The sequence below is a fragment of the Lutjanus erythropterus genome, chromosome 13 (genome assembly GCF_056507025.1).
Source record: "Lutjanus erythropterus isolate fLutEry1 chromosome 13, fLutEry1.hap2, whole genome shotgun sequence".
NCBI classification, from domain to species: domain Eukaryota; kingdom Metazoa; phylum Chordata; class Actinopteri; order Lutjaniformes; family Lutjanidae; genus Lutjanus; species Lutjanus erythropterus.
This window is the reverse complement of record NC_139329.1, coordinates 34,666,708-34,693,066: the sequence shown is the minus strand read 5'-3', so window position 1 is coordinate 34,693,066 and position 26,359 is coordinate 34,666,708. Positions and strand designations below refer to the sequence as shown.

At 39.4% G+C, this 26,359-nt stretch overlaps 1 protein-coding gene across 1 annotated transcript in view; it reads left to right on the top strand.

The window, feature by feature from the left end:
* Positions 1–26,359, top strand: part of ppip5k1b (diphosphoinositol pentakisphosphate kinase 1b) — a 69,154-nt gene that overhangs the window by 17,592 nt on the left and 25,203 nt on the right. Inside the window, exons 4-25 of the mRNA XM_084735080.1 lie at positions 1,784–1,874; positions 2,851–2,936; positions 4,090–4,244; positions 5,056–5,157; positions 5,316–5,477; positions 6,836–6,957; positions 8,256–8,357; positions 8,497–8,583; positions 9,725–9,800; positions 10,226–10,335; positions 10,607–10,630; positions 13,488–13,573; positions 14,623–14,748; positions 17,762–17,806; positions 19,890–20,011; positions 20,570–20,752; positions 22,352–22,493; positions 22,746–22,969; positions 24,231–24,358; positions 24,513–24,627; positions 25,323–25,430; positions 25,517–25,633. Of these exons, the coding sequence (XP_084591206.1) occupies positions 1,784–1,874; positions 2,851–2,936; positions 4,090–4,244; positions 5,056–5,157; positions 5,316–5,477; positions 6,836–6,957; positions 8,256–8,357; positions 8,497–8,583; positions 9,725–9,800; positions 10,226–10,335; positions 10,607–10,630; positions 13,488–13,573; positions 14,623–14,748; positions 17,762–17,806; positions 19,890–20,011; positions 20,570–20,752; positions 22,352–22,493; positions 22,746–22,969; positions 24,231–24,358; positions 24,513–24,627; positions 25,323–25,430; positions 25,517–25,633 (2,513 nt within the window). The remainder of the gene's footprint in view (positions 1–1,783; positions 1,875–2,850; positions 2,937–4,089; positions 4,245–5,055; positions 5,158–5,315; positions 5,478–6,835; positions 6,958–8,255; positions 8,358–8,496; positions 8,584–9,724; positions 9,801–10,225; positions 10,336–10,606; positions 10,631–13,487; positions 13,574–14,622; positions 14,749–17,761; positions 17,807–19,889; positions 20,012–20,569; positions 20,753–22,351; positions 22,494–22,745; positions 22,970–24,230; positions 24,359–24,512; positions 24,628–25,322; positions 25,431–25,516; positions 25,634–26,359) is intronic.

Here is a 26,359-nt window from a genome sequence, read left to right as displayed (position 1 = left end):
CCTCTTGAGAAACATCAGTACCTAAAAAGCCCTGCCATAATTTAGAGAGTGTGCCAGGTTTGCGTCGGGTTGTCTGGCAGCGACCAGGACCAGTTTATGGGAATGTCTCAATGAGAGACGAACAGAACCGTGGGATTGGAAAGTTCTATTTAAGGCTTTTATTTATTTCTCAGCTGATCGAGTGTGGTTTACAAAGGCAGAGCGAGATTAATGACATCAGTTCACCTCTGCACTCGTTTACATTAACAGCTCAAACATTAGGAGCAGTTTTTAATAAGTTATGCTCATTTATTAAAAGTTACATGGATTTTACATACACATATACACACACATATATTTATTATACCTACATTTATACAAGTATGTTTTCCTTCTGACTCTGGTCTGCATGTCTGTGTGTGTTTGAATCAGAGTTTATCACATGGGACTGTTTTTCCTTTCTATTTTTAACAGAATACGATTTTTTGATTGTTGCTCCAGACATGGGAACATGATATGAGTCCTGTGTTATTATTTTTGGAAAATAGAAAAAAGAACTCATACTTCCTGTAAATATTTCCTACAGGCATGTCTATCTGCACACCAATATGGAAAATATTTGAACCAGCAGTCTTGAGTCATATTATTTGTGTCAATACCCCTAAAGTGTAACTTGCATCTTCCTTTTTCTGTTGAAGTTTCCTGTATAGAAATAAGAAAACTAAGAAAAACTTAGTGTTGTCATGATACTGGAGTTGCAAATTTCGATACAGTACTTAATTTATAACATGACAACAGATATTAAAAAATGAGACGTGTCGAGAAGACAACAGCACTGTGAGTATAAATGAGTGGAGACGGGATGGTGTCATCACCGCGGCGGTGTGTGTTGACTCGCTGTCGGCAAGAAGAATCCACAAGAAAGTGCACCTTGTAGAAGAGTAAAGATACTGTGAAAAATGAGAACTGAGAGCATTTCAAATGATGGTCTTTGTGACACAGACAACAGTGACATTAGTGTTGATCTGCCTACACGTGTTAATTTGTGTATGACTGTGTTGTATAGATCGCCATTTTTATTAATTGTCGGACATTACTCCACTGATGAAGGTCAAGCTAAACAAAACATTGTGCGTTAGCAAATATTCCAGCAGTAAGCGTGACAGTGCGCAGAAATTTTGAACATTCATTCATTTTTTAATTTTATTTAGTGTAACTGTTACATATTCAGGTGTGCAGAGTCTTTTTCAATCTGTCAAAGCTTTTGTAAGTTGAACTTTCTTTCCATTACGTTATGAGCGGCAGTTGCTGCTCATAACCATTCAGTTCTTTTTCTTAATAATCTTTCAAATAAACTCCTGTTGCTGAGGCCAAAAATGAAAATACATCACTTCCTGTGTACCAGAGTGTTTTTAGGATTAATTTACAAAACAGTGGCTGTTTTGAACAAGAAATGCAGTAACAGTACACAGGACATGATGATGAACGATAATCCACAGTGGAGGTCCAGTTCAGAGTTAAACTGAATGACTGTATGTCTGTCTGCTCTTGCTCCTGCTAAAATCTGTTTGAAAAATCTGTCAATCCTATTTATATCCTATTAAAATGACTAAACTACACACAAATCAATGATGTTACACACGTTAGAATCCACCAGCTGAGTGGATCAATACATTACGACGCAGAAATGTATCTACCTGAAAATCATTCCCACTTCAGTTTATTTGTCAGCGCTCATTGAGTTTGGACCGGTGAAGACACTAAACAGGCTGATGTGCTTTTATATTTGTGTGACATTTCCCAGGTTTCCCTCTGGACAAAGCTGTGGAGTACGCCAAGCTCAGGAATCCACTGCTCATCAACGACCTCAACATGCAGTATTTCATACAGGACAGGTACAAGTCTGAACACGCAGGGATAAGAAAATAAAAAGGTTTACGAGCCAGTTTTAAAATTATGGCTGGTAATTAAATTGTTGCTACATATACAGTGAGTTCAGTGACCGACAGAAGTGCACGCAGCTTAAAACCGTGCTGTGCTGTCTCAGCTCACGTCATGGTGGGAATCCCTCGACAGTCGGGGGTAGTTTTAGTTTTTGGCTGTATGAAGTGATCTAATTAATTTCATTTATTGTACTTTAGCAGTGCACCAGAATCTGCTTCTGAACAAGTTTGAGGCGAGAAATAAGCAATTAAGTTGTTGAATCTGCACTCATATTTGATCTACAAAGCCTGATGGGTGTTTGTTGGTGGTTACTCCAAAAAACACAAACAGAGCTCTGGAATTTAAAGTTCATTATCTATTTGTCTGGTCCTTTTTGTCTTAACATTATGTAAATTACACCGTCTCACCAACAAGAAGCATTCACCCTTCTTAAAGTTACTTTTTATGTGGGGGGAAAATTTTTTGTTGGCATCCCATAATGAATTTGACACTATTACACAGGTGAATGGTTGAATATTAGCTACTTTCCAATTGAGGATAACGGTATAATTGCAAGAACATTATGAGAGGTGAATGAGTCTCGCTGAGCTCAATTTAATTTAGCAACCGGCTGCTGGCAATAAAACCGGCTTCCTGTCCCTTTTTGAATTTCGCCGTTTTCCCCAACAAGAATTTTGACTTTCCTCATGTTCATCACAGAACTTCATTTAGATTCTCTGTCTCTCCCTCACCTAATTGCAGCGGCTGCATCCTTTCATGCAATCAGCTTGTTTGCACTTGTAGTTTCTTCCCTTCCTAATCAGAGGACTGAACACTTGATGGGAATGAAAATGTCATAATTGCTGTTTACACTTACCTCATACACCTCATTGCTGCTTTACTGCCACATACTCACTATGGTTATAATTATATTTGATTCTCTGTCAGGAGGGAAGTGTACCGGATCCTACGGGAAGAGGGCATTGACCTGCCTCGTTACGCCGTGTTGAACCGAGACCCCGACAATCCTGAAGGTGAGTCAGAGGTGGAGTAATTATATGCACATAGGTGCAAGGCTATCAGAAAATGGCATAGAAGAAAAGGTAATGCCTTCACACTTGCTCAGTGTCACATTATTATTAAACTTTTGTTGCAGGCAGTAAGAGTGCAGGTGTTAATGTAGGGGCGTGCTGCTCTGATTGAATATTTTTTTTTTAATAATTCACAAAATGTCTTCATGGTCCTCTAGTTCCGTGTTCTGTGTGTGCACTGAAAAAACTTCTAATGTTCCTACACAGCCATGTCTCTGTAAATGGTAAAGAAAAGTGGCTCGGGTTGAGCCACACAACGCTATTCCAGCTGATCAGCAACAGGTCGTGTTTGTGGGGAAGTAAATCTTCTGACGGAGCGCTGAAGGAGGATTTGTTTGGTTGTGGAGTTAAAATACAAACAGCATTTCTCCAGAATGTGCACCCCACCTTTAACAACCAAAATCAAAGCCATCGATTCCATGAAAAATGCATTAATATTTCAGAAACTAAAACCGCGAGTTGAATTTTCTGAACTCTTGTACATTGTAAACACAACTGGATATAGCCAAGTGTGTTTGTCTACCACTGTTTTGTCTCCTCCTCCTATAAATATGAAACTGTGATAATAAATATTTCAGATAAACAATATTACACTGCTGTTTATGTATTATTTAGGTATTGCTGTCAGTTTGGCGAGGTGCCTTTTGGAAATTAAATAAAATATGAGAAGATACGGTTAAATAAATGATAAATAAAGTGCATAAATATTTATTGGATTTACTGTGAGTGGATGTGAAAGGTGTGTGGTAAACATTCAGTGTTTCACGGCTTTTTCTTGACACACATTTCAGGAAAAAAAAGATTTAAAAAAATGGCGAAGACAATAGAATAATACTAATAATGGAATGCGTAGTAAATGACCAGGAAATAGAAAGTGGAAAAGAAAAATAGTTAAATAAGGAGATAAGTAAAGATAAATAAATAAAATAATAGACAGATAGTATAGATAGTTAATAGATTAAATAAAATAAATTAAATAAAAAAAAACTCAGGCTGAACAGCCACTAAAAGAGTGTAAACTTTACTTTCTGAATATGCAAAAAGATCATCATGTCTTTGATGAGTGAATTTAAAACTGAATTCTTCCGCTGTGCAGAGTGTAACCTGGTGGAGGGGGAGGACCATGTGGAGGTGAACGGGGAGGTGTTCCCTAAACCCTTCGTGGAGAAACCGGTGTGTGCCGAGGACCACAATGTCTACATTTATTACCCAACGTCTGCTGGAGGGGGCAGCCAAAGACTCTTCAGAAAGGTAGATGTCTCTAGAGCAATGCATCAGCTCATGCTCTTAACCTGAGATACTCACAACAAGGAGGCAAGAGTTCTGTAAGTTGCTATGTTTGCACGATACTGGATTTTTGACGATATCCGATATGCCAAACTCATTTCAGCTGATTGCTTATGCTGATATTGATATATGTGCGTATTTCACACCTACTTGCAGACAATGTCAAGGCTCTACAGATGCGAAATGCACAAATTTACAAAACAAACAAACAAACAAAAAAACTATTGACACTTTTTTTTCCTCCTGCAGCCTGTTTCTTTTTGTTCTGTACAAATAATCAGGATGACAGCTCTTAAGAAGGGCATTTAAATTTGTAGTATTGAAGGAACGAGAGCTGACTTCTTATTATATGAATGACACTGAGCAAACAGTGCAAACTTTGCCAGCTGTTTTGGACACTTCGAAAAGCCTCCACACTGCAGACATACATACAGCGTCATCTTATTGTCCCGTCATATCTTCAGAAATGTTTGGGCAAAACACATTTCAAAGCCTTTACTGGTCGATACAAATATTGCCGTGCATTCCAAGTCACGCTACTTGTAAACTTTGCCATCCATGCACAATTTTGAACTTTATATGTCAAGCTACATAAAGAGTCATTGTCCCTACATGTCAGTGAATGTTATTCTGATATTTCTCACTTTTTAAAACCATTAGCTGGTTAGCTCTTAAGTTAGTACTTTTAGGAAACCACACAGATAGAACAAAGGTTGGGTGATGAGATGAAATAAGATTTTTATTTACATGTTCCTTCTTTGTCTCTCTGCTGTAGATAGGAAGTCGTAGCAGTGTGTACTCCCCAGAGAGCAGCGTACGAAAGACAGGATCCTACATTTATGAGGAGTTCATGCCCACAGATGGTACTGATGTGAAGGTACAGTAAAAATTCATTTGGTCATTGATGGAAACGTTTAATATCTTGAAACTGATTCTCACACCCGTGGCTGAACCTGATGAGTCATGCAGTCATTATTGTCTGCTCTAACACAGTGGCTGTGTTTGTGGGTTACATGGTGTTTCTGGACATTGCAGGTTTACACCGTTGGTATAGACTACGCTCACGCAGAGGCCCGGAAATCTCCTGCCCTGGACGGAAAAGTAGAGAGGGACAGTGAAGGGAAGGAGATCCGCTACCCTGTCATGTTGACCTCCATGGAGAAACTAGTGGCCCGCAAAGTCTGCCTGGCATTCAAGGTAGTCATCATGTAGAGGATGTAGTACAAAATCGTGCACCTGGAGCTTTCTTTAGACTTTGTTCTCTGCTATGGAAACACGCCTAGTTCCTCTAGAGGTTCCTAGTCCCTGGGGAAAGTTCATGCTGTGGAAACGTGACTACATTGTGCAGGACAACAACGAAAAGACCAAAGAGTTTGAGATCATTAGGAAACCTGCATTTATTTATTTTTTAATCTGCATTATTTATGGGCTTGTGGTCCTTCTCTTGTCATGTTTTTTTATTGCTGCACGAGCCATTAGTGGTCAAAAGCCCTGCCGGGTACCTTTTTATGTGCAGAAGTCCATTTGTGGCTAACACAAACATTGCATCAACTTGTGTTGAGCTGCACTAGACCACAAGCGCTATCACCTCATTAGACCGATTTCAGAGAAGGGAGAAAACATCTTTAAACCAATAACTGTAAACACAGAGAGTTGTGCAACCTCCAAATATTAACAAACTGTTGATATTTGAGATACTTTCAAACGAAATATATTATTTCCCGGGGGATCTGCCAGAAGCATTATTTCTAAAGTGTGCTACCATGAGAATAATTCATATCACAGTGTTCTGACCAACATTATACAGCACTGTAAGCAAATAAAGAAGATCTCTGGTGCTGCTGACTCCATCAACACTTATACCTCGTATTGGATGACAAGCACATAAAGACAACTGCAGTATGAGGCACAGAAAATCAATAATTCATACTTTCGTAATATTATTATTACTCTGTGTAATTCATAGTATTCCCAAATGTAAGCTGTTTGGGCCCAAATGGAAAATGTTCCTTAACAAACAAATACTTCTGTTCGCATTAAAAGCCTCGTAAACCCAAACCTGTGACCTAATAAAAGTTATACAGCGAGTACAGATGGCATCTCTTTTATTCAGCTTCTTAAAACATGTTATATTACTTGCGGACATGTAATACTCATATTTTGTGAATAGATTAAAAAAATAGAGAGTATGATAAAATGCCACAAATAATACATATGCAAACATATTTTCTTGTGTTCTTTATGGGATTAGAAGCAAATAAACTCAGTCAAATCACCTCAGTGTGAGATTTTCTTTAATGCAGCTTCACAGTTTTTAAAGTGTAGAGTGCATCAGTGTTTTCTGCTCTAATGAGGAGATGCATTTTGTCCAAGTCTCACCTTATTAAACAAAAACTGTAACCATGTCCAGTCATTCCAAAACCTGCATCTGTGTTTTCTTTGTTCTATATTTAATAATCATCATATTACCTCTGTCTAATAAGATCTTTTGTTTTTTTTATATTTTAAAATGTTTTCCTCCTCACTTTGTGGCCAACATTTTTTTGTTATTTTAGCAAACAGTGTGTGGGTTCGACCTGCTCAGAGCCAACGGCCACTCCTTCGTCTGTGACGTGAACGGATTCAGCTTTGTCAAAAACTCCATGAAGTACTACGACGACTGTGCCAAAGTGCTGGGGTAGGTGAAACCGGCTCACGCACTATTAAACACCTGTAAACTTTCCTGATTCAAGAATAGATTCAGTCTGAAAAGAACATTGAAATAGAACTGTATCTTTCTATTTTTGTCCTAGTGTTGGCACGATACACGATACACTAATACTAATATACAAAAACGATACTTGATACCTTATCTGATGCCACATCAAAGAGAAAAAAAGCCCCAAGCTTGCAAAAATAGTGGAATTTTCCCTTTAAAAAACAAAAACAAGCTGCAACACAGTGCTGGTACAGAAAAAGTCACCAAGATTGTCTGGTTTTGCTGTGTGTCAAGACAAATTCCAGGCTGGAAAATAAAGACTAAACTGAACTGAGGTCTTAAATGAGCAATTAGATCTTTAATTTTTTATGGCTTTGGTACTTTGGATACTATCAAATATTGGTATAAAATATATGTAAATGTTAGAATGACGCTCCAATTTATGATAAACATCATCACTTATGATGATTTATGCTAAACTTGGCCATATCACCTGTCTGTCTGTACTTTAACTTTGTATGTTTATATTCATAGGCAGGTCTCTCTTAGAAAATAAATCCTGATCTTTATCTTAAATGAAACCTGCCAAGGTCTGTTGATGAATGAATGAATTAATGAATGAAAGAAGCAGTCTCTTCTCTCTTTTTTTCTATCATCACCTGATGTTTCTGCCACTTACTGTTGTACCTTTGAATGTAATTCTTGCCTCGAGGTTGTCATGTTGTAATTTATCTGGAGCCCTTGACAGCTCGGAGGATCTTGTTGTCAGCTTTACATCTTAGTTTGTTCCTGATTTATCACCTCTCCCTCCAGGCAGAGTAATTGAAGCTTTACGACCAAAGACTCATAAATTTTACTGATAAAAAGACGGAAGAATTGCAGCTTCTGTCCAGTAATGGATATCAGCATAAACATGGAAATTTCTTCATGGCAAAAACAGGAAGGTGAACTTTGCAAATGGAAAGTTGACATAAATATTGTAAAATTATTGGTGTGTATTTTATTTAGTGTAATTTGTAATATCTGAACTTAAGTACAAGAACAAGCATTGTGTTCAGGCCAAGATTTTTGGGTTCCTTTAATGCACTTTGTTTCTTTTGTTTGTTTATAACACAGCTCAGGTCAAATCTGACACATTAATCTTAAAATCAAAATATTAAAGTCAAGGATCCTGCAGAATGAATGACATGTTTACTTTTGCTTTGGGTTTTCTCTTTTCCCGCTGCTCTTGCTGCTAAATACCTTTAAGTCTGATATTGTTTTCTCCGCTTCACCAGGAACATGGTGATGAGAGAGTTAGCCCCCCAGTTCCACATCCCCTGGTCCATCCCCATGGAAGCTGAAGACATCCCCATCGTCCCAACAACCTCAGGAACCATGTATGTACTAAAAACAAAATGTATTTTGTGTGTGTGGTGTCAGTGACACGAGCAGTGGACTTTTGTCGGGATGGTGAAATAGCAGAGCCACTGCTGCAATTCATTTCTTTTCCTGTCCCCGCTACTCTGCCTTGTTCAGGATGGAGCTGCGCTGTGTTATTGCCATCATCCGCCATGGAGACCGCACACCAAAGCAAAAGATGAAAATGGAGGTCCGACATCCTCTGTAAGTCTCACGGATTCTGCATTAAGGCTTGTCTCCCTCTTTCTGTCAGCATATGTTTCAAATGTTTGTCTGTTTATCATCTATTGTACAACAGCAACAATATTGTACACCTGACCTCATCTAAGAAGAGTAAACAGAGAGCTCTGATTATTTGAAGTATATCACCTACATTAGATGGCTGTCAACACACCCCAAAAGACTGGAGACTACCAGCATGGAAGCTAAGCAACATATTGCTGTTGGCTCAGCAGCAAAACAAATTCTGGTCACTTTTAAATGGGTCATCTAAAAAAGATCAGTATCAGTTTAAGTGGATCAGGAAGCTGCAGCTATATAAGCCACATATAGCTCTTTCTAAACCAACCAGACTCCACTGGCAAAATCAATAATTTTACCTTGCAGAACATGGGAGCTGCTGGACTACCGCTGCCTTGATTGGTACGTTAGTTTGTCTTATTGTGTTACTTAAGTGTTTTAAAAGATTAGTTTCCAAAGTTACACAATAACACAAAAAAACTAATCAATCAAGGCTGCAGTTAACCAGCAACCCCCATGTTGTGTGAGATAAAACTACTTTTTTTGCTTAAGGTGTCTGGTTGAGGGAGAGATCACAAAATCTGGTTTATATAATGACTGTATGCTGTTGGAAATGTCTGTCTGACATGAAGCTAAAGCGCCGCCTGCTGTGTGTGATACACTGACTACCTAATACGAACCCACGTCAAAAAATCCGAACTATACTTTTAAGGTGTCTCCTTCTTTCATTCAACATCTGTCTTTCAGATGTTTCATCTGTTGCACAACAATACCATAGTGCAGTTTACCTCAGTTTGTCAATGCATAAAACTGAAGGGCAGAACAGCCATAATATCCTTACTGGCTCCATTTCCTCTCTACTTTTAAATGTTTGCGTCTGTTTTACAGAGAAGTGCAGGTGGTTGCAATATTACGTTTCAGCATAAACTGCCTCCTCATCTCTTCTGAATGTTGAGGGGATAAAGACAAACAGCCACCCAGCCTGTCACTCTTTACCCGCTTGTTTTTAGCACATGGCTCGACATATCAAATATGTTTGACTTTAAAGATATTGCCCTCATCCAGTGCACCTGCGTCTGTTTTTATTCTTTTCGTTTTTGCACAGATTCTTCGAGTTGTTTGAGAAGTACGGAGGCTACAAGTCAGGGAAGCTAAAGCTGAAGAAGCCAAAACAGCTGCAGGTGAGCGAGATTGATTTTAATCTCTCGATTCTTCATCTTCCCACGCTCCCTCTCCTCTGCCTCTTTATTTCTGTTTTTCCAGATTATCACTGAATCCTTTTAAGAATAATGAAGGGTTTCAGAGGATATGGCTAAGTTTACGTATATCAAGCTTCATAATCATCATTATGGCTCTCAAAACATTATTGTCTTGTTGTCTAAATATTTTTACTGAGCTGTCTAAATCCTGTCATTCACGCTCTATTCATCCTGTCACCGTATCATCTTTTTATGAAGCACTTTTGAAGCTGTCATCTTCACCGTCAGTGTTGTCTTTCATATCCTATTCAGTCAGGACATTTGCAAAAGTTCCAGTGCGTGGTTAGCGTGCTCAGTAAAATTCAAGATAAGAGTCAAATGATGGATAATTGCCTCTGTGTTTCCAGGAAGTGCTGGACATCGCCCGCCTGCTGCTGGTTGAACTGGGCCAGCACAACGACTGTGAGATCGAGGAGAAGAAATCAAAACTGGAGCAACTCAAGACTGTCCTGGAAATGTTAGTGACGTCTCACATCGAACACACTCTCTCTCATAAAGACGCAGCATCAGTCATCGTCCTCCTGTTTTCCCATCATTCCTCAGCAGTCATCCACTCATCTTTTCAACGCTCCACCAGGGTCCAGTCATTTTTTCTCTTACTCACAAACAGACAGATGTTTACCTTGATTCGCTCCCTCCCTTCCTGAGTCTTTAACTCTCTTTTCTTCCCTCCTCTGTCTCTCTTTTCTCCTGCCCACCCACCTTCCCTCCTTCTTTCTCTCCAAAAGGGAATCCAGCTTGAATGACACTCAGTACGCACTCTCTCCCTTCTCACTTTAAAGGATGAGGTTTTACCACCCTCCTTTTCTTTAGTCGACTTAGACTGTGTGTACAAAATATTTGGAACACCTTTCTCTATCTGATGCAGATCAAGGTGAATGTAGGTGAAAGTTAAAATTGCAGATAAAAGCGTATAAACAGGGTAAAGACGGTAGTTTAGACACATCTTGTGCAAGATTAGAAATTTGAATTAACATGTGGAAGGTGTTCCTAATGTTTTGCACACTGAGTGTATCATTTTCATTAACATCCATTCATTTTTAGTCCATTAACACTAGACATATACACAGTCAAATGTCTCTGATGATTTCACTGTGTTTCCATGTGTGTAAATCAGTGTGTGCTGTGCTACTTTGTGTGCATGCCGTTCTTACCGCATATCAAGTGGACTCTAAATCTCCTAATGTCTTCCTTCCTCCTGCCTTTCATCAACATTTACAGTAATTTTAGTGATTAACTGGTGCTCTCCTCCACAGAGACTGGAATGAGCGCAACAAGATAATCTGGAAGTTCTAGTCAAAGATATGCGAGGTTCAAAACGGCAGTAGAAAAAAATATTCCTGTGTTATAAAGTGAATATGTATAATAAAAAAAGTTCTGTTTTCATGTTATTTAAAGGCAGGGTTTGCACACAGTCCACTGAACCTACAGTTAAATAAACCACCTCAGTGAAAGAGGTGTTTGGTATTTTACTAGTGCCAACCTATACAGGGTGACACAGGTGTGGATTTTCACTCCTGTCCCACAAAATATACTCCTGTTCTGTCCCAATCCAGTGACAGAATAAAAGAAAAATCCTGTCATGTCCCAGTCTCAGAAGAATGACTCCCGTCATTTCTACAGTCCACACACGTCACTACACACGTTTTTATATATAAAAAACTGAACTATTGTTACTGTGATTCCTGCTCCTGCCCACTCTTGTTGGCTTTTTTCCTGTCCCGTCCCAGTTCCGCGATCAAGAGTGAAATTGACTCACCTCTCACGGGAATCCTGAGAAAAAATCAGCTTGTAACACATTTAGTTTACCAGCTGAAAGGGCAACTCCTTCTCTTTGGAAAGTGGAAATTCCCACTCGGGCGTTGTGATGTTGAGCAGTGATGTACTGTAGGTTACGGTGTTCATGCCCTACCCTCCCCTCCATCAAACAAGAAGTAATATGTGGCAACATATGAATAAACCTATGGCAGGTCACGGGGAAAACATTTTTAGAAGGACTTGGGAAAAATATCATTTTGATGCCAAAACATACGTACCTTGACCAAACTTCTTCAGAGCCAATATTCACACCCCTTTTCATCTCCACCTAGATCTGACCGCCAATTGGTTCTGTAGCTCCAAAACCGATGAAAGCGGTGAGAGTCGCAGGTTGTTAAAGCCAAAACAACGAGCTGAAAGAGGATAAAGTGCTTCATAGAAAATTGTCGTCATGCAATCAAATAAATACCAAATTACAGAGGCGGCAAACAGAAATAACAGGCATGCTACAAACAACAAAATACGTGAAAGATAGAAATGTTCCCAAAAAAGCCAAAAGAGCAAAGAAAAACAAAGAGAGACAGTTAAAGGAAATGTTAAATAAATCATTTATCATTTAAAAATGCTCACAAGCATATGCCATAGTTTTGGTGCATAGTTGAAAAAGTCTGAACTGTGTAATAGTCTGTATTTTAAAAACTTGCAGCAGAGGATCTAAGAGGCCTTGAAGGATTATATAACGGCAAAGACAAAGAGTTGGTATGTAGGCCAGTCCCAAACCATTAAGAGCTTTGTAACAAGTAATAAAGCTGTAAAATCAACCCTAAATGATCCTGGGAGCCAGTTGAGGTTTGCTAAAACGGAGGTGATATGCTCTCCCTTTCTTGTTCTACATAAAACTTGTAGTTTAATATGATCAATTAATATGAAGATATTGCTGCTTTTTTAGAACCTTTTTATTAAATGCAGCAGCAAGATCAAGCGCCATTTCCTTTTGAACTGTACTATCATTTGTTAAACGGGCACTGAAGTTAATTAGGTGAAAATATAAAATGCCTCCCTGACTAATAAAAGGCGTGTGAATGCGAGAGTAAGTGTGTGAGTGTGTACTGTAGTGGCGCAGTAATCCCCACCCTTTTTTATGCTTCAGTAGATGCAAATAAATACCAAGAATGATACGACCATGATGCAAAGTGCCGTGATGTGTGTTTGACATCATCTCAGACTCTCTGGCTTCCTGCCAGAGTTATTTATCCCGGTTCAGGGTCCATCATCATGTGGCTGTTTGAGGCGTCCGCTCAGCTGCCTGTTCTATTAGAGAACGCTATGTGGCCATTAGTCCGCAGGATGTGCCAAATTCTTACTGAAGCACGGAGCGCGGGGCAAGTGGAGGCTCTTGATATGTGTTTGCGTGTGACTTTTCAAGAATAACAACATGATTAAAATTGATATTGTTTTTCACCTTGCAACAATTTAAAAGCAGCCACACACATACTTACATGTACGCTATTAAGGACTGAAATTCAACTTGGAAGAGCCACTGGTCTGAAATACCTGCTGAGTGACTCAGTTATCATTAAACCATTTGCTAATAGTGTTACTTGGTTGTGTGTATGATCAGTGTGTCAGATGTGATGACATTTCTGCCTTGTTCCTGGCGTTTGTTGGAATGGATATGGAAAAGAAGTGCTGTTTGATATTTCAAGAAAATATCTGAAGATGGGATGAATTCTGTCTGCGTATCTGTGTGTATGTTTACTGTCTGTCTGTCTGTCTCGCTGGCTGGCTAGGTGCATATCAAAATTTGTTGTGTCTGCTGTGTGTGTTTATGTGTGTGTTCTGTCTCTACAGGTACGGTCATTTCTCAGGTATCAACAGGAAAGTCCAGCTGACGTACCTGCGTAATGGTCAACCAAAAGCCTCAAGTGAAGAAGAAGGTACAAAACACACAGAATTAGTGTTTAAATGTACAGTAGCTATTTTTCAACAGTGAGAACAGACAGTAGAATAAGTGGACAGAACCGCCGTAACATCACCCATTGCCTTGTGGACTGAAACCTCAAGTTGATCAGAGCCCTGTTTGCCGCACTGGACGGACTCACTGAGAGTGACTTGTCAATCACACGGCAGCTCCGCCCTAAGGCAAACCTGTTTTACACTAAAAGGACTATAATTGACAAAATGAACATCATGCTGTCTTGAAGAAGACTTGGAACAAATGATTAAGACCATGAACCCATTAGGAATCTGTTTACTTAGGTCATAAATCAAGTGAGAAGAAGGATCATTTTCTCATAGGACTCTATATACTCAAACTTTATTTTGCAACCAATGGAATTTCTCCCTGTGTGCCTTTAGAGAGAATGCAGGTTTAAAGCACACATTAGTCTGACTCACCAGATGCACACTGCAGGTATTAGCCCGCCATTGGTTGCTTGATTTCAGTCGGCATTGCAACATCTGTAATCTAAGTCCCAGAGAAACGACAACAACCTCTGAGCTGCAAACTACACGCTGAAAATGACAAATTACCACCTGTGATGCTAATGGTACAAACGTAAACAAGCTAGCTGCTGGGCTTAGCTCCGCCCAAGAAGTTTCTGATTGGCATAAAGAACGAAATATATCACAGAATCTGCACATGTGGAGCCAGACATCTCTCCCCAGCATAAAGTCTGGCTATCCGAGACGACTTCCACATTGACCTGGAAGCCCCATCCACTTATTCTGTTGTCTTTTTTTCAATAATATTTTATTGAGAGTAGGTCTACTAAAGTATATAAATATAACGTAAAAAGAAAAATCTGTCCGTGCTCTCCAGCCACTAACAAGAAGACATTTAGTTAAAAGATATAACATCAAAGAATTGCCTTTTTTCAAATACTGCAGGTAAATAGACAACGTCCGAGTTGTTTTTATGCAGCTCCCCAACTGAGAACAAAACACCTGTAAACAATATGAATAACGATTTGCTGCTGTTTTTCAGACTCTAAGAAAGACGGTCCATCTCTGCTGCTTGTGTTGAAGTGGGGCGGGGAGCTGACGCCTGCAGGCCGGGTTCAGGCTGAGGAGCTGGGCAGAGCCTTTCGCTGCATGTACCCTGGAGGTCAAGGTACCTGCTACACACAAACACACACTCGTATTAGCTAACAGACAAGTTATACAGCTCGTTCTGCTATCTTCTTTTTTCTTTGAGCTATTTCTAAAGTTCCCATATGTTTCCTGGTTTCCTCACATAAATGGATCAAATTGCCCGACTTTTCCTGAGGTGGGAATTCTAGGAGTTTTGTGTACAGATGCACACGTGGTCACAAGGAAGGAATTATATACCTACAGAGACACATGCACACACGCCTGTAAGCAAAAGCTCGTCTTTCCTCCCACGTGTACCTTTCACTCATAAAAGTTTATTTCCAGTCCTTCTTTTCAGTCCAGAGTCAACATCGCATAGCTGACATACAGAGTGTCACAGAGGGTCAAAGGTGCAGATCGTTATTTGAGTCATCGAGACAGATTTTCAAGCTTCTTTCCACTTTGCGTTTTTTGTGTGGCTCATTATTTACAGTCATAGGTTTATGTTTTAGCATTGTTGCCTTCACTTAAACTTACAATAAAAGAAAAGAAAATAATAGACTAATACATTAAAAAGCTTCTAATCTCCTGATCACAGGTCAAAATTCTTTAAGCCTTAATTTCTTCTAAATGGAACAATAATTGTTTAAATCGCCCACGTTAGAATTATTCAGCCCTGAATTAGTCAGCCTTAAAACTTGACGTTGCATTAGAAAAACAGTAATTTATTACTCAGATTGCTCATTAAACACCTCTACATTTGAACATGGCAGTTCTTACTTGATCCTGGCAAATAATTTTGACTCAAGGTCCATCTACAGTCCCATGACAACTGAGTTAAAGAGACAGTTCACTCTCGATAATTTTGTTGTGAGCTGCTGAGCTTTGGCGATATCAGCCAGAGAGATGTTTTCCTTTTATTGAATATTAGTTAAATGCTCGAATTCAAGCAGTTTTATGTAGGAACTGTTGTTCTCTACTGAAGAAAGAAAATGGTCTAACATGATTTTGCTCACAGCTGGTCTGTGAATTAACTTGAAGAACCAGGTCATGATTTCTGGAGAGAATCTTTGCACTGTGCTTTGATTAGTTTCATTATATTCCAGAGACGGACATCTCTACCACTGATATCTCCAAAACTCAGCAACTCGCACCAGTCTAGAAGGATACAGATCTTTTGATCTTGGGGTGAACCGCAACTTTAATTAGTCATGGATAAATGTTACTCTGCATTTGAACAAATAAATTGGGGAATTTGACAGTCAGTGGTTTCTCCTACTGCTCACTGGAAGCACTGCATCAAAATAAACACCTATTTTTCAGCATGCCAGTTCTTTCTTGACCTTGTAAACAGCTGTTGGCGAAATAATTTTAACTCAAGGTTCATGCACACTCCTATCACAACTGAGCAAACACCCATCTGCTGGTGTGATATGGTCAAAAGCACCTCAACAATTAAGTGGACCTAGAGTTTAAGAGGTAATGCACATTTAAGCTTGTTTTTTGAGCTGTAAACTATATCATATGACTGCAATGTGATGAAACACATTAATGCTGGTGTTAATTTCTTATCAAATTAAGGGCAATTCTGCATTTCAACACGACATCTACTGTTTTAAAACAGCACTGAACCATACAAGGAGTTGATCGTTTGGGACTTCTTAACGTCATGAAATTATATTCTAAAAAGAAAGAATTAATCTCTAATCAGAGTTTGGTGGCTCACCTCACTAAGCAACACGTGCCCCCGTCCTAAACCCCTCACCAACCCCTCTTTCAGCCCCTTGCTCACTTTTTAGCATTTTTCAAAGCTATGCAAAGCGTGGAGTTACACTTTAAGATTGTAAAGTCACAAACTTCAGCTTTAATATGTTGATGCAGGTGCAAGCTTACTTACTCAAAGTGGCGACTGCAAAGGAGATTAACAGTATCTTAATATCAGGAACTGAAAGACATGAACAGAATTTTTTTACAGTATTCATTTCAAGGTATCACACTGTATAATGATACTTAAAAGATTAACTATACCCAGGCAGATAAAGCTGCTTGCTGTTCTGTTCTGCCTAGAAGTCCCACTCTAGGCCTCTTCCCTGTGGAATCATTTATTTATTTATGATTTTTGATCATAACCGTCTGCAGCAAAATTTAAACCACCTGCTCTCACAAGACTTTTGTTGGGTTCTGCAGGATCCCAATCCATATGCAGTCCTTTAATGCTTATATGATGGTAATAACATTGCAAAATTATGTTCTCCTCCTCTGGATTTAAGCGTAACTCTTTGATTTGATTTTCGTAGATCATTTGACTCAATCATTGTCCTGTTTGGTCATTATGAGCCACCATACCATGTATGTGTATCCATGGTAACGCCAATGAACGTGCTTGGATTCAGTCTAGTTCAGTCACGTGAGATGACTTGTTTAATGTTGGATCTGTTCACATTATTCTTAATAAACCAGAGGTTATTTCAAGACAGTGTGATCATTGACTCACGCCACCAAAGAAATACCTTCTACAGTTTTCATCCTGAAGTTTATTTTTTGATCAACTTCTAAGTTTATTTCGCATGGTCCTGCGAGATTCGCATTGGGTCCTGTGGGATCCCGATCCCACTGTAGTCCTCTAATTCACACCGTTGACATATATGAACATGAGGAGCTCACCAAAAGCAAAGAACATCTGGATCACCTCCTGGTGGCTGGCTGCAGTGTAGGTCATAAATGCTGCCTGCCCCGTTTTAATAGATAAGCCATGGACCAAACTAAAACATCAAAGTACTTTTCAAATAAAATTTGTTGATGTCGCTTTTCTTCTTCATGCTTGTTTTATAGTGCATGCAAAACTCTCCCAAACTGCACAGGGAAACAACCTGAAGCAGAAGTGAAAATAGATGCAATAGCTAGTTGCAGTCTGTCACTTCGTTGCTTCTTTTTTATGAAAAGAAGGCTCATCCCAGCCACTGTTTTCATACTTTTTTCTCCACCACAAGTTTTGTCTATTAACTCTGCTCTTCTCTTCTTACCTGTTGTTGTTGTGCTGTGTAAACTGCTAGCCGGTAACCGCCGGTCCCTTGGCTGTGAGTCCCCTATTGACTTTGGTAAGAGAAGGGTTTGCTGGATATCACCGCTCCTCCCCTCCTCTGTCATTCTGCGCGTTTGTCGCTCCGTCCACTAACGTGTTCTGATCTCTCCTTTCCTGATCTCATCATGATTTTGTTTCATTTCACCTGGCGACTAGTCCGGTTTGTCCCACATTGAGATTGCTGTGGATTGTTTGTGTCGTCATTGATGTGTTACCGAGGTGATCCTCCGCAGCAAATGTTCCCATCACACATACGCAGACAGCTAAAGTAACTGCAGTTTGGTTTTGTAAGCTAACGCGGATCATCTCACACTAATCCTGCTGCATTTTTTTTTTCTATGAGTTCTTGGGATGATGTTGTTTGATGACCGCCAGACTTCTTTAGCCTGGATTACAGCCTAAAACAGGGGTAACCCAAAGTAGTCAGTAGTGTAACATCCGGCTGTTTAGCTGTACACTTAAGAAAAATGCATGAAGCATCAGTGTGATTTGATCTGTAGCGTTGGTATGCATCCACCTTCTAGCTACATTAATTGAAGTGTCACCCCAATTCCAAAAAAAGTTGAGACGTGTAAAACATAAATAAAAACAGAATGCAATAATTTGTGAAAACTTTCTGACCTATATTCAGTCGAATACAGTACAAAGAGAGAGTTTTTTTTTTTTTTTTTTTTTTAAATATACACTTATTCTGACTTTAATGGCTGCAACATGTTCCAAAAAAGTTGAGACAGGAGCATGTTTACCACTGTGAGACACCACCTTTTCTGTTGACAACACAACAATAAGCATTTGACAACTGAGGACAGTAATTGCTGAAGTTTCAAGAGTGAAGTTTTTTCTCATTCTTGCTTGATGTACGACTTTAGTAGCTCAACAGTGCAGTGTCTCTGTTGGTATATTTTGTACTTCTTAATGCTCTACACATTTTGAGTGGGCGACAGGTGTCGGCTTTTGAACTTAGCACTGGTAACAGTCTGGATTGTCCTTTTCCTCTTTAGCCTGGAGGACATGATGTCCATGATTTCTGAAAACAATCTGAAATTTGGACTGTGATGTCTGGTTTTCTCTTTGCATGGCATAGCCTTAACTTGCACTTGTAGATGCAGTTTTTTTTGGTTGCAGAGACCATGTAGTGTCCTTTATACAATCCTATTGGTTTTTAATACTGTGCTGCCTGAAGGTTTAAAGGTCATGGACCTTCAGTGTTGGATTTTGGTCTTTCTCTGGATTCTCTGAATCTTTTAACAATATTATGGATTATTGATGGTGAAATCACTAATTTCCTTGCGGTCTTGTGTTTAGAAACGTTGTTGGAATATTTACCCACACAGTTTTTCACAAAGTGGTGAATCTTGGCAGACCCATGCTTGTGAACGATTTAGGCTTTGGATGATGTCCCTTTAATTCCCAATCATGATACTGTCATCTGTCACCAATTAGTCTTATTACCTTTTGAATGCTGATTGAATGTTATGTAATTTTCTCAGTCTTTTGTTGCCCCTGTCCAAACCTTCCTGAAACATGTTGCATGCATCAAATTGAGTGTAGATTTACAAAAATCAGATTGATGATTGAACGTTATTTATCTTATCGTTGTTTTGTATTCAATTGAATATAGGTTGAAAAGTTTTTCTCAAATAATTGCATTCTGTTTTTCTTTATGTTTTACACATCATTCTAACTTTTTTGAATTGGGGTTGTGGATAATCTGAAGTATTTGACCAGGGAAGCTCTCTTTAGTAATTTTTGGGGTTTACTCAACATCAGATCACTTCACTTTCACTTCATTTTATTTGTAGGATAAACCACATTATTTAAGTTCACATTTAAGTGAAACGAGCCATGTCCAAACCTTATAAACCATTCTGAAGATAATGCATTTGAACTGAAAGTGATGTTGCACCTGCACAGGTGATGTATTGCCTTTGTGCCTATTTTTAATGAAAATGCTTGGAACCTTTGGGTACAATCAATTTTCTTTCAGCTGCCTCCCCGACTCAGCCATTTCTTAATTGAGAAAATTATTGGACAGCAAATCTCAGTGCCGTAACCCGGTCAGTTAACCATGATGCCTCTCTCTGTGTACAATCTTCCAGGTGACTATGCTGGTTTTCCAGGCTGTGGCCTCCTGCGTCTGCACAGCACCTACCGCCACGACCTGAAGATCTACGCCTCTGACGAAGGCAGGGTGCAGATGACAGCTGCTGCTTTCGCAAAGGTAACTCCACTCCCTTGCCTGAAAGACTAACAGATGTTATTTAAAGTCCTAGTAAAGGAAAAAGGGAGAGGGAGAGAGAGAGAGAGAGAGAGAGGCAGTTTTCCTTTTAACACGTTATACATATTAAAACATAGTTGCTAAAAACGTGTGGAAAGACTGAGAAATAAATTTCACTGAATCGTGGAGTTAGACCGGTAGACTGTTGTGCATTTTTTGGGCAGACTCGAAACATGTCTCTGATGTGCTGGAGCCATGCCATGGTCCCCCAACATTATATAAAACCCACAAAACGACTCCGCCTCCCCCTCCCAATCACAGCCAGTTACGAACGTACCTTCAGCGACTCTTTCAGTCCAAATCAGCCCACAGGTTCACTTCAGCTCACTTCTCGTTGAACCATTCTGTTTTTAAATCGTCTGAAAAGAAACCCTGATTCAGCTTGACAGTAGTTTCAACAGCTCACGTTTAACCTGCATGCACTGAATGTGTTTCTCTCACGTTGATTAAAAAGAAATGCCACACATTGACTTCAGTTCAAGTTGTCTTGTTTCTCTGCAGGGCCTGCTAGCGCTAGAAGGGGAGCTGACTCCGATCCTGGTTCAAATGGTGAAGAGTGCCAACATGAATGGACTGCTGGACAGCGACAGCGACTCTCTGACCGACTGCCAACAGAAGGTGAAGGCCAGGCTGCATGAAATCATGCAGAAGGACCAGGAGTTTACAGAGGACGACTATCAGAAGGTATGTGGTAAACCTGAGGTGGTGAAGCGAACATTTAAAAATAGCTTGATTTGATAAGGTGCCTGGCGCTGTGTCTTGTTTGCCAGTTAGTTTCCATGTGTTCAGTTTAAACAGTTGGACGCGCTTCTCAAGACTCAGTTCTTGAAATATTTCAACCTTTCCAAAGAATTGTGAAAATATTCTTATGCAGGTCTCTCTCCCACAGTGATTTACTGCTCATACTATTGTTTATTGCTTGTAGAAAACAATTATGTTCAAGTTGAAACCAGTGGAACAATGAATGCAATAAAGTGTCAAAGACAGTAAATGTTTATATTATTATTATATTATTATCCTTCAGCATCATTTTAGGGTATCAGGAATATATCCTTTCAGACCATCTCATAATAATAGTAATTATTGATGGTAGAGTTTTCATGACTGCTACATTTCAGTGGTCATCAGCTACTCCAAAAAAGTAGTCAACCAATCAGGGAGATCTTTTTTGTTTCAGTTAATGATCCATTCTCATCAAGGTCTCAGATACAATCAGTAAAAGGTTAACTGATGTAGGTAGCAAGCCCCCCAGCAAGTTTGTCTGAGCTGGACACACTGTGTCACTGCAGTAACACCATGACTGCTCTCTTGCTCGGAGTCTTTCCTTCTCTAAATACCTTAAATTATCTTTATATGACATGGTAAAACATAGAAAATGTTTCTTCTAGCAAATTTATGTTCAACCACAACCAAGGTTATGTCCATCTTTGGTCCATCTCTTAAGATAAACTTGTGCAGCAATCTCCCCAATAAACAGGAATGTTCACAGGTTGCATTAAGTTTACCAGTGTTTTGGTTTATTAAAATAAACATTTCTAGTGACTGACACACTGATGCAGTGGAATGAGCTGTTGTACTGACAGTATTGAAATTATTATACGTATTTTTCCCCTGACCTGTACTATCTAGTAGAAAGAAAGTAGTTCCGGTAGATTCTACAGCAGAAAGAAAGTAGTTCCTACATACAGCTCACAACATGGTCTGTGAATTACCTCATGTAACCAGATCATGATTTTTGGAAAGAGACACTGGTTTTGAATTTTTCCGATGTATTTTTTGGTGCTTTGAGCAACACAGGACTTACGCCACTTAGTCCCATTATACCGGAGAGAAGGCAGACATCTCCAAAAACTCTGCAGCTCGCACCAAAACAATCTAGATGAATAAATAGCACTACAGGCCAGAGGAAAAAAATATGTATCTTTGATTTTGGGGTGAAATGTCCCTTTTAACAAACATTTCACCCAAATGGCGAGTGTAACCATAAATGCAGAACTTACTCACCATAATTAGATGCAATAACAAGAGCGCGTGGTGGTAAAATGTTATTCCATTCTGTGAAGTAGCTGCTTTCGTGCCTGACAGTGCAGTGTTAAACTACCCACAGCGTCTGTAGCTGCATGTCTACTGTAGATGCATCGTCGCAGCTTTATTACTGCAACCTGCTGAAAACACAGATGAACGATTAGTCTGCAACGATGCACAGTGCTGACAAGTGGTTTTGATAGTTGATAGTATGTGATATATTCTGTTGTGTATGTTCTGTTTTCTGTGTGTTTCCAGTTGGCACCGACTGGCAGCCCATCGCTGGTGAACTCAATGAAGGTCATACAGAATCCTGTCAAAACCTGTGACAAGGTGTACGCCCTCATCCAGAGTCTCACCTCACAGATCCGCAAGAGACTTGAGGACCCCAAGTCTGCAGGTAGTGTGAACCTGTTGCACCTGTATAAAGAAGAAGATGAGCTGTTCAAAATGTGTTATTATTAAAAATTATAAATACAAGCTGAGATATTTGGTTTAGTCTGTAAGCTTTTGTCTGCATGACACAAGCGAAAAGGTTCAAATGTGTCCACCTAGTTAAATGTCAGGTACATTTTTAGAGACAATTACCTGTTAAACATTTAGACTATTTGAAGAGTCGCCGTAGGATTAGTCATCCTGTTCTTTTCCTCAGACCTGCAGCTTTACCACAGCGAGACGTTGGAGCTGATGCTGCAGCGCTGGTCCAAACTGGAGAGAGACTTTCGCATGAAGAACGGCCGCTACGACATCAGCAAGATCCCGGACATCTACGACTGCATCAAATACGACACGCAGCACAACGCCTCGCTCGGACTGGAGGACACGCTGGAGCTCTTCAGGCTGTCTCGCGCCCTGGCTGACATAGTCATACCACAGGTTAAACGAGAACAGAGTCATTTAGCTTTGAAGCACATTTCAGGTTTTCTCAGGCTACAATTTTACATTAGCCTCGAATTATTTTGTAATATCGTAATATTGAATTTACATTGAGAGCTGTGGACCAGGAAGAGAAACTTAGGAGAGTTAAATTATGTACTTAAATCATCTGGAGGAGTCTGGGAATGTTAACAAATGGATCACATTAGAGAATTGTACCAGAAGGCCTTCTGCAGATAATTTCACATATTTATTGCTTTCAATTGTGGTTGTGAAACCAGCTATTTTGTATTTAAGGGTGAAATCAAAGTTTATTGATTCCCTTGGCAAGATTTAAGTGTTCCATCAAGAAAGTAGTGTGACTCAGCAGTTAAAAATCGAAATATACTGTAAAGTATGCCATAAAAAACAATGTAACACTGACTGAGTTACAGTCAGGGCCAGGGCCTCTTAAGTATAAAAGATGGTAGAAAACTTTTAGGTAAAACAAAATCTTCCATTGTTTGCTAGCTAGCCAAAAACATAGTTTGCCTGCTCATGGTGGCAGGGAAGCCCAATTTCTCCTCCTTTGGCAAAAACTTGTTTGCTGAATTAATGGAGTAGTATTACCAAATAATAGAAGATTAAAAAACAGACACAGTGAAGAAAAAAAGAGACCGCCTGGTTGCAATTGATAGTTTTAACTGGAGTGAAATAAAGACACACATCATAAAACTCAGTTGGGTTTGGTTTTTGGCTCTGAACCTTCTTCAAAGGACTTGATTATTTTGCTCAATTAATTTTGAAAAGGCAGCTATTTTAAAAGTTAAATCTCCTCAAGTGCAAGTTTAAAGTTAATAAAGAATAACATTTTAAATTGGAGTTTTGGCACAATAGAAAAGGTTTAAAGTAAAAGCTAAACTAAATTTAATTCTAATCCTCAAGATAGTTTAAAGTTTGGTGCAACAGAATTTAAAGTTAAACCATGATTTAATAGGCTTTAAAAATGTATCCCTGTTGGTGCAACTGTTAACATTTAAAAGGAAAAGTTAGTTATAGCATAATTGTGGATCCATGAATTTTATATTTTAGGCCTCCATGCTTGAATGTATCACTTACTGCACCTTCTGATGCGGGTTAGTTACATCTAATGTCACTGCCTTCTGCCCCAAAATATGCTGAGATAAGGCTCCATCTCCTCACGACCATGAATGAGTAGATGAAAAAGAAGCGTATGAAAGTGCTCACATTGCTTTTTTGTCTTTCGTATCATCCGTATCAGGAGTATGGCATCAGCAAAGCAGAGAAACTGGACATCGCTCAGGCTTACTGTGTTCCTCTGATGAAGAAAATCCAGCTGGACCTGCAGAGGACCCACGAGGACGAGGCCGTCAACAAGCTGCACCCCCTGTGAGAACACAAGCACACACAAACATGTTTACATGTACATAAGCTACACACACACACACAGTATATATACAGCTTGTGTGTGTTTATGGAGGTTTCACTGCTGCTGTGTTGACTGATAAGCTTTGTCTCATTTCCTGTCTCCCCCGGTGTTCAGATATTCTCGTGGCGTGATGTCTCCTGGTCGTCACGTCCGCACACGTCTCTACTTCACCAGCGAGAGCCACGTTCACTCCCTGCTCAGCATCTTCCGCTACGGAGGGCTGCTAAATGTACGCTCTGGTTTTATCGTCTCTGACAGTTTTGTACTCCACTAAGTGATTCCTTCTGTGTCTGCTGATCGTTTGCCACAATAAGAGTAGATGTAGAAATGGATGCTGGGAGTTGTCGACCGATAAGGATAAGAAACATCATTTTTAATTCCATTATTCTATACACATTATTATATCATACACATGGTTGTCTTTGCCATTAACATGTTGTTTTAGATGGAGTTTTTATTAATTAATGAATTGGAAAAACACCTTTGGTTGTACTGTAGAATTAAGAACGTGACTAGTATTTAAGCGAGAACAGGCTGCAGTATGTCAGAAGTGACATCATTCAACCGCATTGTACTGCATAATATATTTATTTAATACTAACCAGTAATGGTTTTAGATTTGCTGTCACTTAGGATGGGAGAAACATGTTAAATATTTAGTATTATTGTATATCAAAAACTTGTTAATGTGTGTGTTTTATATTTGTGAGAGTTTTGTCTTGTGTAATAGAAACATACACAGTTGTCATCATGATATATAGTACCTTGATACTGGAAAAATCATATTAACATCATAACTGTTGCAGACATTATTACCTCACTGGTAAATATATGTAAAAAACACCTTTTGTTTCATGTTTTGTTTTGTTAAAATGTGATTATGAGGTGTTATATTTGTTTTGTTTTTTTGTGTGTGCGTCTCAGGAGGAGAAGGACTGGCAGTGGAAACAGGCGATGGACTACCTGAGCGCTGTGACCGAACTCAACTACATGACACAGATAGTCATAATGCTGTATGAAGACAACGATAAGGTCAGTTTGCGTAGAGCTGCAGAACTGTCTCATTTATGCTCTGTCAGCCATGTTTCTTTATGTCTTTATGTCTGTGTCGTGAGCAGGACCCGTCCTCTGAGGAGCGATTCCACGTCGAGCTTCACTTCAGTCCAGGAGTCAAAGGGTGCGAGGACGAGGAGAACGTACCACTTGGCTGGGGCTTCCGCCCAGCTTCCTCAGAGGTGTGCGAACACGCGTGTTGCTTTGCACGTTTCTGTCCGTTTTGTGGCCCTCAGTTGTGCAGTTTACAACTCAAGAGAAAATCATTAAATACATTCAAAAAGAACAAATCCTGTATAGCAGAAGTTGATATTTTTGACAGGTCTTAGGCATACTGTATCACTTTGATGCCATTTGTCACTTTCTGCTCCAAACTTTTTTCACACCAGAAGGTGCATAAAATTGCAGAACTTTATCTGAAATGAGATGAATGATTTAGCCAGTCATCTCTGTATTTTAGTGGCTATCCGGACTTCCTTTCCACAACTGTTTGGGGAAGTTTGCAGTGTGTGGTTGTATCTACAAAAGATAGGAGCTCTCTAGGGCTCCTGAGTTGATTAATTGTTAATTGCCAACAATGGAGAGTTTTCCTAATCTTATTTTCTCTCTGCTTACATGTACACTAAATTTGATGGCGTTACGTTATAACAGTCAGAGGTTGAACAGTGATGACTAACGTTTTTACAAAGTTTTGTGAAAATTCATTCAAGCATACAGCATATAGTGCATGGTGAAAACAAAAAAACTAACTGTGTCTGCAGGAAAAGTATTTTGATAATCATGTATAGTCACTGCTTGTTTGTCACATGAATATGTGCTGTAAAGGTTTTATGTTCTGTCACACTGGTATGCAGGCCATCATGTTGTGGTGGCGTCTGTCTGTCTGTGTAAAGACACATTCTTCGGAG